Below are 11,904 nucleotides of genomic sequence, written 5' to 3'. Positions count from 1 at the left end.
AGTCAAATTCATGCTCACTTTCCACTTTTTCCCAACAACCTGGCCTGATGCTGAGGCAGGCTTTAGATGCGTATTATGATCACAATGCATATGATTTCTTTGTAATAACATTTAATAAATTTAAAACAGAACACCCTGTTTCTGATGATCACACATCTCATTGAGACTTGATGAAATACTGATTCCTAACATACATTTTAGAACCATAAATTATCTATACTTGTTCAAAAAATATTTTTAAGTAGATCATTTTCTTCTTAAGAGTGTAAAACATTTTCCATACAACGTCCTCTTGTGCACTCACAGCTACTTTAACAATAAGAGATTTTCAAATAGCTTATAACATTCTAGTGAAAACTTAATTTTTCTAGCGTTTTTAACTTTAAATAAACTGCTGGACTTGATATGAAATGGCAGTTAGAGCAGGTTGCTTGTTTTTACTACCCATGATTGATAGTAAAGATTGGGATGCTTATGCAAAAGTCTATTTTCTACTAGGAGTCCTGGACTCCTGATTTGTCTTCTGATCTTGACTTTGTATAGGTGACTGAATTTGCCTTATGCAGAGCATACAAACACGAAATATCTGTCTGTTTAAAAAGCAAAAAGAAAGGAAGAAGGGAACAGACATTTGGTATTATAAGCTCACTCCCATACAGTCTTTATAACAATTTAAGAAGAGAGCTACAAGATTTTTTAAAATTCTGTTTAGTTCCAGAAGACCATCTAATGTTTGTCCCTCTACCGATTTTAATTGCCATTTCCAAAGGCTTAAAATGTTAACTTATAAAGGGACTTGAGTTGGGGAAGGTACTATTATACCCATTTAGAGGGAAAAAGTCCAGAAGAGTCTATTCCTTAAATACATTCATATGTATAGTATTCAAATATTTTTGACAGATTCCAATAAAGAAGTCAAAACTTTGGGAGCCATCTGGTAAAGCTATCCCCCAGGTACATAAATAAATCATATATTTATATGTTAGACATTCTGAGATTTAAAAAAGAAAAACCTCTTCAGATATCGATTTTAAACAGTTTTCATTTCCTTAAAAGTACAAAGGCTTCAACTTTCATCTTCACCCTATGCTTCTATATTTTTCAGATTGAGTGAAGGTATTACACCTTTTAAGTTCTGATCATCAGAAACCTCATTCTTTTTGCAATCAAGATCAAGGTTAATATAAGATCAACAAATTCCCAAACTGAATTTTTGGTTAAAATTTTTAAGCTTCTCCAAGAAGTGTCATAGGTGAGCAATAAGATAAAGTAAAAAACTTTAGAAGCCATAGAAATCTATAACATAAGGAATCAGACTCAAATTGAGTAGAAAATGTTTTCAAGTGGACTAAACAGAACATGTAGATCAAACTGAAGTACTGCATAGTGATTTTGGAGAAATAATCCTGACCTTGAACACTCATCTGAGTGTCCCCCCCCATCACTAATACATTGTATTCGTCCACTTGGAATACCAAGAAATGAGTTTCACTGCTGTGTTAAAGTAAGCAATATAGTGTCCAGCTTCAAGTGAGATCTTCAGGAACCTTCATATCCCATGTGTTCTAGGACAGATGCTGATGAATCATCTGTGAAAATAGAATATCATGAGTAACCTCAACTTAAGAAGCCATCTGGGTAAGGATAAAATAGAAAATCAAATGTAATTTGTTATATACCTTTTGGATGAGTGATTTCAGTCTTTCTAGGTATTCCTTGGGTGGTTTTTTCTCATAAGAATCACAAGAAGGACATGTCTGGAAATCAATGAAAGAGTAATAATTTTCTCTAAAACATTTTTCCTATTCAATAAAATGTTCATTCAAATTTTATGTTTTCCAATTAGAGACATAAATCATGTTCACTGAAAAAAATTTGAGAAACGCATGAAATAGTTCAGAAAATAACAGAAAAATTACTTGACATCCTGATCTCAGAGATAATAACTACAATATTTTGATATGTGTCCTCCTGGTAATTTTTTTCTTTGCATTTATGTTTACACTGGTTATTAATTTGCCTTTTTTACACTTAACATATCACAAGCATTTCCTCCATATTAAATATTCTTCAAAAATATAGCCCATAATGGTTGTTTTGTATTCATACATAGGATTGAAGTGTTACTATTTTTGGACACATAGATTGCTCCTAACTTTTCACTATTGTATACAGTACAGTGCTGCAGTGAACATCTCTGAGTAATTTTTCATATACTTCTTTATTTTATTTAATAAACTACTAAAAGTAGAATTAATAAATTAAGTTAAAAGGATAAAATATTTTAAGGCTTTTAAAGTATGTTATTAAACTATTTTATCTCTATTCATATAGAACATTCTTACCATTATTGGGCATTGGTAAAAATTTTTAATTGAAAAAAAATAGCATTTCTTTTCTTCACTTGCATTTATTTGTTCATGAGGAGATGAAACAATTATTTATATGTGTATTGCCCACATATATTTCTTTTTTTTAAAAAAATCTTCTTTATGTTTTTTATCCTATTCCTATTGGAATACCAGACACCAGACCATTGCTTGCTATTTAGCATCTCTAATGCCAGTTTGATGTTATGGTGAGAGATATTTGAAAGATAAGAGATTTAAGTTCTAATTCTCATTCTGGCACTTAATATTTGTGGGGCTTGGGAGAAGTCACTTAACATCCTTGGTCTCACTTTCCCATCTATCAAAGGAAGGTGCTTCACTGAATAATTCTAAGTTCAGTGCCAGTAACACCATTTTGTTTCTTTGATATTTGTTTCATTTTTTTTCCAGCACTGAATTTAAATTTATTATTATTATTTTTACATTATTGTATTGGTTTTGCCATACATTGACATGAATCTGCCCCGGGTGTACAGGCTTATCTCTTTTCTTCCTGAGAAAAGTTTTGGAGAGATACTTTTCACATTCTAACCTTGCCAAGCAATCAAAGGAAATAAAAATCATTTTGATATTGTAATTAAGAGTTCACTTGCTCATGTGTGCAATCCCTTAGAAGAGGGAGACAAAAAAAATTCTAGTAATTTATCTTATGTGTTCATCCACTGGTTTTGATCAGTGCTTGAATTACTCATGAGATTATCAGCATTGCCCATGAGTTGGCATAAAAGGAAATATACAAAAGGTTCTCAGGACCCCCAAAACTAGGGAATATTGAAATTCCCTAGCCAGATAATGGAGTCTATCACTTTAAATGTAGCACTGACTCTGCAATTATATAGGACGGTAATATTCTTTAAAAGAGGAAGGCAGAGATTGAGATCTATCCTGGTGTCTTGAAGGCTGTCTCTTTTCTTAAAGGAAAGCTAGGGTCTAGCTCTCATTAATAAAATTGCAAGTTATATGTCATCATATAATGAGAGGAGAATATTTTTTAATTCTTAAGTCACAATTGGATCCTCTGCCTAATGACTTCCTCACCTCAGAAAGCTATATTAACTTATTTCAGCTACCAGAGACCATTAGAAAATTCTAATTGGCTGTTAGTACTTTCAAGTCTGTGGACTAAAAAGAGGTGATTTTACTTTTCAAAACACTCTATATGATAAAGATAGAACATGTAACTGGAAGGAAGGCACTGGAAGCTCTGGCTGCATGTGTGTGTGTGTGTGTGTGAAATTGTGTAAAGTAATAGATATAGTTATTAAGTACAAATAAGATAGATGACAATGACAGTCTTACTAGTTCATGTTTCTGTCTTCTCCCTGCATTTGTGGGAGGTAGTTTCCTCTTCAGCTGTTTAGTTAATATGTTGATTATCTTTTCGTTGTCTCCATTATTTGCTGACTTTAGTTGAACCTTCTGAAAACATGAAAAAGCTGACCGCTCACAGTGTCTCTAAAAGAGAAATTATTTGTGTGCAGGTTAATGAAAGTAATTCAGAAAGTAAAAATTACCTTCCCAATCCTTTTTTCCTGCAGTGCCTTGGATCACATTCATTTCAGCAGACAAATGAGGAATGATTCATGTCCTGCTTAATCTCTGGGCTGAAGAGGAGACTCTTATCATGTGAAATTTCCCCATGTTAGGGGCGAGAGGACGTTTCCCTGACTCACAGACAAGAAGATGGAGCCTCACTTTGCAACAGTTCTATCTTCCTAATGTCATTTTGAGGTTTGAGTGTTGGGCAGAACTCTTGGTGTTTCTGGGAGGGTTAGTTTGGTTGCAGAACACGCTTTATAAATTACATTATGGCTTGTGACAGCTTTGGGTGAATTATGCTATGGTGTGTTAGTCATTCAGTCATGTCCAACTCTTTGTGACCCCATGGACTGTAGCCCACCAGGCTCCTCAGTTCATGGAATTCTCTGGGCAAGAATACTGGAGTGATTGCCATTTCCTTTAGGGGATCTTCCCAACCCAGGAATCAAACCTGGGTCTCCTGCATTACAGACTAATTCTTTACCATCTGAGCCACCAGGGGAGCCCCTACGCTGTAGTAGTGTGATTAAAAATTGTTTCATATGTTGATTTCTCTCTTCAGTGTACATAGGAGTTTCTAATAGTGACATACATGTCTTGAACAGCACCTTTCCTGTACAATGCCTGACATAGTGAATGCTAGTGAATGCTCAACAAATATTTGCAGAGTGGACAAATGAATTAAATGAGTTTAAAAATCCCTCCTTTGGGGAAATGAAATGGGTGCCTACCTCGGATGGCACATTCCACATCTAAGATAGAGTCCACCTGCCGTAGATCATGTGTGACTTTTCTAAAATCCCATTCACACTCTCAAGTCAGTCAGGGTGGGATCTGCCTGAATCAAGTGGTTGAGGAATAGAATTTGAGATGTGCCCTCCCTACCCCCTCACCCACAAGGGAGGGAAGACTGTCCCTTATAAAGTAAGAGTAATGTCTCAGAGCATGGGGAATTGGGCAGATCATAGATCAAAAACTTGATTCTTGATTTAGTCAAATAACCAGTGGCTAGTGAACAAATCAGAATCTTAGAAATTGAACTGAAAATGAAATGGACTTCACTGGAAAAACAAAATGTATACTGACTTGTTAGAATCATTTTCATGCTGATCTGAGAACTTGTATTCAGGTTAATTTTTTCTTTCAGCAAATGTCTGTGTATGATGCTATTCTCCCCCACCTCCGACAAAGTTGCTATATCTTCATTTCACCAATGTGCATGAAGCTACTGCCATGTATCCAGAAGCTGCAACTTCTCTCAGTTCCTACAAGGCCCATCATATATACAACATTACCTGAATCTTCCCATGGACAATCAGCTGAAAATAGCATCTGGCCTGCTTTGCATTTTCCAGCCTATATGCTTACCCAATATGAATGTTGGTTAATAACATGCACCTTTAAGACACAACCCCGTCAGATTTGCTTTGCATACGTAGCCACAAGCCGAGAACCAGCTTATCTGGTTTCCTTATATCAGAGCGGCTTGCCTGTCATAAGGGTGAAATAATGTCCTTTACATATGTTTGCCAAAATGCTTATTTAATAGAAACTATTTATAAATGTTAATTATAGCACTTTTTTTTCCTTGAAAACCACATGTTCATGTTTGTTGAAGTTTTTTCTTTTCTCTTCTTTTTGACCACAACCGGCTTAACTTACTGGAAAAAAATAATATTCATATTTAAAGAGGTAAATTTTCCAGCTGAAACTGAAAACACTAACTGCTTCATCCGTGATGATCTGAGAAACCAGCATTTCTCACAGAGGCCCATTTTGCTGAGTTAACATTAACATGTGTATGTTGAAAGAAAATTAGGTTCCAAAGAAGTGTAGGGGCCTACGAAATGAACTCCCTCAAGACAGTATTGCCAAGAGTGGTCAAGACAAGTGAGCAAAGATTCTGCACCTGAGAAAGCCTTTCTGAATACCTCTGAACGGCATCTGGACACCGATGCTTCTACTGATGCGGCTGTGCTATCTCTACTGCGCTTCCTTGCTCACCTGTGTCAATACACAGTGGGATTTTGCTTTGTGCTTTCTGCAAGCAGCACAGCTGTCCCTGGCAGCCTGTGGTCCAGGACAAACAGCTGCTGGATTCGGTTTCAGATGCACATCAAAGGCAGCCTCAAACAGGAAAAGAAGCAGAGAAGCTGCCCTGCTAACTGCTTTAAGGATTCATTGAGATGGGGAGTAGAGAGGTTAATCTTGATTCAGGCTGCTGCAGGTGCCCTGTCACTCAGGATGACCCTGAGTTCATGTGCAGAACCACCATCTGGGAGCAGAACCACTGCTTTCCTTTGCTGTGCCTTGCAGACTCAGAGGGCAAGGCTTTGCTTCCCTCATCCTTTAACACCTGGAAGCATTAGTTTTGCAGAATAGAGGAAGCAGTAAGGAAATCAAAAGCAAGAGTAACCACTCCTCTTTAGCCAGAGAAGAGTCAAGTGCTGCTTTTGCAAGTTGGTGCACTTGGCTTTGTTAATTGCAATTGAATATTGAAAATACTTGCCTCCTTACAGTTTCCTTTTGACCTGTGTAGTTTCTTTTCCCAAAGAAAGCCCTGGCCATTCACACTAGGAAGCTTTGCCAATGGGGTAAAATTACCTTTGTCTCGCTTACAAACTAGGTTTATATCAGGATTTCTCAGTAGTAGCACCGTTGACATTTGGGGATGGATAATTCTTTGTTGTTAGGGCTGTCCTGTGCATTCTAGAATGTTTAGTAGCATCCCTGACCTCTACCTATTAGATGCCAATAGAAACCTACACACACACAACTGTGGCAACCAGAAAGTTTTCCAGATAATGCCAAATGTTCTCAGAGGGCAAAGTCACCACCAGATGAGCACCCCTGGTTATATAATTAGAGAAAGAAAGATACCTGGTGAGGCCAATTAGCAACCTTAGATAATCACTGTCAACATTTATATGCAACATTTTAATGAATTTATTTTCATTGAACTTTTTAATCTTTTAAAATCTCTGATAGACTCTGCTTTGATGCAAGTCCTGAAAAACTTGATATAACACTACTATGACCTTGATCTATTTTCTTCTCTCCTGGGTTTGCCTGCCAGCATGGCTTAAAAATCTTAGCTATACCATTATTCACTTGTATCATAGTAGCATTGCTTGATCTGATTATTAGATAGATACAAAGTCAGTGAGACCAAATCCTGTCATTATGATATGAGACAAAAAACATCTGCTTTAACAAAGCATATAAAGACAGTACCCACTGGATCAACTCAAGTTAGAAAATGGGATATCCTTCTTATTTTGCAAGTCGCAGACTGCAGCTAAGAAACTCCAGAAAGGACTCTAACCACACAGTTAGACAAAGGACATGAGATGCTGAAAAATACATGTTTTGATAATTAGGACGTTAAGAAACAGTCTTACTTTTTGAAAAAGTCTTTCCAATAAGCTGAATGTGCTACTTTCATTTTGGATGCTGCTTATTAGGAAAGGACTTAGTACATGAGAGTGGTTAGGTTCAGAGACAGTGAATTTTAGAGGAAAGCAACAGTTCTGACTCATTCACTTTCTAAACTTTTACACAGTCATTTACGATAATTGTTTTCTTTGCAATGCATCTTCATAAGTCTCCCCTTTGTAGTGTCCTAGTTACTGGTAGTACTTTTATAGTTATTCTAATTTATGCAGTTAAAGTTCTGTGACAGTGAAACTGTTTCCCCCAAATGCATTTATATCCTCAGGATACCAAACCTTAAGACTAGATAGAAGTTACCAAGGGAAAGATCGGCACACAGTACTCTTGAACTACATGCTACGCCTCTTCTCATGGATTTAAATGGCTTAAGAGAACGGGATGAGTTGTTGAAAATTGTCCTTTCAAAAGACCTCACTGAAGGCCGAAGACCAGACCCATTCAAACCAAGGTATATGGGAATTATATTCTAAAGAATAGCCTTGATTTCCACACCAGTATTCCTCCATGCTGTTCTGTAATCTACTCTCTCTTTCTTTCCTTCTCTTTTTATTCATTCTTTCTCTCTCTCCCTTTTACCCTTCCTTCCTTTCTGCCTTTCTTTCTTTCTTTCTCCCTTCCTTTCTAATGATCAAAAACTGAATCCTCCTTCTATGGCTTGTGTCTGTGTTTCATAGATTTACAAAGAAGGCTCAAGAACTTTTATGCACAGACTCTTAAAGTGTAATTACTTGGTCATTGTTCAGAAAATGATCATAGTATAGATTTATTTTCTAGTTTTGTTTTTCTGTCTCAACAGTACTACTCGGGAATACTTTTAGAGATACTTGAAGATAAAAATATATCATATAAGGTATATAGTGTTTTATAGGTTGACTTGTTGGTAAATCAATGAATATTTGGGCAAATTAGAAATAACTATATAGTAAATGTATTTATTAAATAACTAATTATTAAACCACAAAATTCATTGATATTAAGTCTAATTCTAAATAATCATGTTAATGCCTTTCTTAATTGGATTTAAAAACTTTTATCAAATGCATTTTCACAAACAAATTCAACTGGTCTTACCTTTACATCTTCTGGAGCTGGCAGAAATTCAGGATCCTAAAGCAAAAGAAAATTAGTTCTGAGTTATTTTTATAAGTCAAAAAGCTCCTTTTATAGTAACTGAAGAATATTATTTGAATTTTGTTGTGCCCAGGATGGCCTTACCAAGTCATTCACATAGATTTTCAGCTGATCAACAATATCTATAAGTTGACGCAGTCTAATAAAGAGGCGATCTTGCCCTTGGAAGCTTGACTTATGGGCCACTGTCCCAGAGAAGATGACCATCAGGCAAATGACTATTCTCTCCATGTTGCCAGGAGTGGATTTCCTAAGTGCCAGTAGAGCAAGACCTTGGCCTCAGTTTTCACTTCAGTTTGTGAACAGGTTGTCAGAAAAGCTACCTATTTATTCATCCTTCAGGGAGAGGTAAAGCCCTCCCATTGCAGCCTGGAAATCTTTGTAAAATGGATGAATGTGAGTAACTCTTTTTTCTTTTCCACTGGCTAGGTATACGTGTGCATGCGCTAATGCGTGGGGGCAGGGATTGATGGAGTTAACAAAATGTGCCCAATCTGCATCTTAGACAGGAAAAAGAGAGACATGGGTGAATTCCAATTTTCAGCATGAATCAAGAAGTATGCACAGTAAATAGTAAGTACTACAAGATTTCAAAGAAGTAAACAAAACACTTTGATCTCTCTCTCTGCCTCCCCTAGCATCTTACCTGTTTTCTCTGACAGTCATAAGGGCACTTCAATAATGAGTAAAGTGGCAACATGTGCTTTCTTGCAGGACTTTTTCTTATGGTAATAACTAGGCTTTTTGACTGAGATCATCCAATAATCCATCATAAAGGTAGGAGGACAGCTACCTTTTAGGAAATTTTAAACATCAAGTGTATTTTCCAAATTAGCAAGAATATTTTAATTTCTTAATCAGGTTAAATGGTTTAAAGTAGAATGTGCTTCCAACTGTGCTCCCATGCATCTTTAAGTAACATTAATTTCAGCCTCTAACACTCTACTTAACCATCTGATTTATACATATTATTCCATTCCCAATCAAGATCTCATTCTACCTTCTTTAAAAAATAATGCAGCAATTAAATGAATGAAAAAGCTAATACTCATTCCTGTCCAAACCAAAATTTTATTTCAAACAGCAAAATCCAAAAAGATCTGTGACTCTTTTTTTCTTTGAGTAGTGTTACTTATTTCTGTTAGGTATCATTTTCTCTGGGTATGAACATTTCTAACTATGATCAGATAGAGATTAATGAAAGGCTCGAAGTCCACAAGTGGTTCTGTCATCCTCCTGTCTGCGGCTTCTTCTGTCCCTGCTACTCTTTACTCATTTGAGAAAGCTGAATATGATATTTTGGAATCATGGAAGTAGTATTTATTGTAGCACAGTCAATTGGGTCTTACAATAAAACCCTTGGCTATGGATTTTTTTATCCATTTATTCCTTCATCTATTTCATCACATGCTTACAGCTATACTTTTTTCTAAAATGTTATGTGGCTAAGATAAATTGGACTTTGGACTTTCTTTGAAGGTTGTTTTTAATCTTTATACTATAGAATATCTATTTAAGAGTATTCAGGTTTGGTCCTACAGAGTAATAAAAATCTTACCATGTGATCAAGAAGTCCTCCCTATAATCATTAAATTCTATAGGGTAGGATTGATGTATAAACCCACGAACTGCATTTGGACTTGGGGTTGCCACTTTGCACCTCAGCATTGCCCACATCAGCTTTGCTCATGCTTTCTTTATCTGCTAAAGAGACATGAGCCTCCTTGAAGATACTAACCATAGTGGTTAAGAGCCCAATTTCTAATGCAAAGTGCTTGAATTCAGATTCAGGCCCTAACAATGAGTTATGTATTAATTGTTGCACATATGACCCTGGATATGTTATTCCAAAGGAAGATAAGTATAGAATCTAATAATAGGGTTGTAATGAGGCTTAGCTAGACATTTCAGGGGGAAAAGGGCCAAGTACATCACACAACAAAATCTCAGAAGATATGTGTGCTGATCATGGATGAGGGTAGAGAGGAAAATTTATAAAAGCCTAGAGAAGCTAAGCCGATCCATGGAAGGAAGAGCACAGGTAGATCAGCCAAAACGCATGGGTGTGGCTGTATTTGCCATAAAAAAAAGTTTTGAAGTCTTTAGTGCTGCTTAGAGAGAATCACTTGTCCCAACTCTAGAGTGCTTCACCATCTCCTTAGACCTCCTGGCCCTCCACAGTCCATCAACCAGCACACCAGAATCTGCATGGTCCTACTCTAACATCAAGACCCAAGACCTTTCTGAGAGTCAGATCCCCTGCTTTAAGTAGTGTTTCAGTTGTTAAGCACTTTGAATATCACTGCTGGTATGGTAGGCTGAATAATGGCACCCTAAGATGTCCACATCCTAATCCCTGGAACCTATGAATATGGTACCATCAAGGTAATCAAAGGAACTTTACATGTGTGATTAAATTAAGGCTCTTGGGAGGAAGATTCTCCTGGATTATCCATGTGACCTAATGTAATCACAAGGGTCCTTGCAAGAGGAAGTGGTGGGGTTGGAGGGGGTGGGTCAGAATCAAGGAAAATGTGATGACAGAAGCAGAGGTCAGAGCGATGTGGGCCTTGAAGCCAAAGACCTCCTGAAGCTGGGAAAGACAAAGAGCAGGTTCTTCCCTAGAACCTCCAGAAGGAATGTGGCCAACACCATGATTTCAGCCCCTTTAAGCTCATTTTGGACTTCCAGAACTGTAAAATAATGAATTTGGGTTGCTTTAAGCCTCTGAGTTTGTGGTAGTTTGTTACAGTAGTAATAGGAAAGTAACACACCTACGTGTAGAATTTTTCCTTTTGGAAAAGGGGTGAGAAAGGAAGGAAAAGGTGATTAGGAGAGAACTAATAAAGGCTGGAATTTGGTTTGCTGGGCTGTTGGGGTGCAAGTAGAGGGGATCAGGAATCATAAAGAAGAAAGAAAGTAAGATTAGTGTAGCTACCATTGGATATGTGATATAAAGGAGAAGAATGTCCAATGAGGACTTTCCAGGAAGTCTGGGTGTCTTTTAACAACTTCTTCCTGGTGCTGAGAGGGCTCACTCAAGAGCAACAGTGTGTTTCAAAGCTATGGAGCCCAATTTGCATTGTGCTAGAATTTAACACTGTGTTGAGATAGACCTTAGAGTGAAGTAAAGAAGCTTAGATTTGCTTGAGTTATGTATTCTCTGCTTAGAAATACTAACTTATTGCTACCTTTTTACAGCATCATTTCATTGTGGTCTTAATGGCTTTTTACTCTTTAGATTGCAATCTTTTTTTTAATTTAGATTCAGTCAGTCCTGCCATAATATTTGTATTGAAAATGAGAATTTATCTCACCGTGACAAACATACCAGGGCACAATTTGAGTATAACCAGAATTTTGTGTTTCCTCATATATGATTTTGTCTGCA

General features: G+C 36.7%; 1 protein-coding gene across 1 annotated transcript; it reads right to left on the bottom strand.

Moving 5' to 3' along the window:
• Positions 1–494: 494 nt before the first annotated feature.
• IL21 (interleukin 21) lies at positions 495–8,744 on the bottom strand. The gene is made up of 5 exons (XM_088827854.1): positions 8,598–8,744; positions 8,454–8,489; positions 3,690–3,845; positions 1,680–1,757; positions 495–590 (listed from the first exon to the last, which is right to left on the bottom strand). Exons 1-5 carry the CDS (start codon positions 8,742–8,744, stop codon positions 495–497), a joined length of 513 nt encoding a protein of 170 aa, XP_088683980.1.
• Positions 8,745–11,904: the final 3,160 nt, after the last annotated feature.

The sequence above is a fragment of the Moschus berezovskii genome, chromosome 19, assembly GCF_049115385.1.
Source record: "Moschus berezovskii isolate FMDL1 chromosome 19, NW_MosBer_1.0, whole genome shotgun sequence".
Lineage (NCBI taxonomy): Eukaryota > Metazoa > Chordata > Mammalia > Artiodactyla > Moschidae > Moschus > Moschus berezovskii.
Note: the sequence above shows the minus strand (reverse complement) of the source record. Positions and strands in the feature narration are given on the sequence as shown.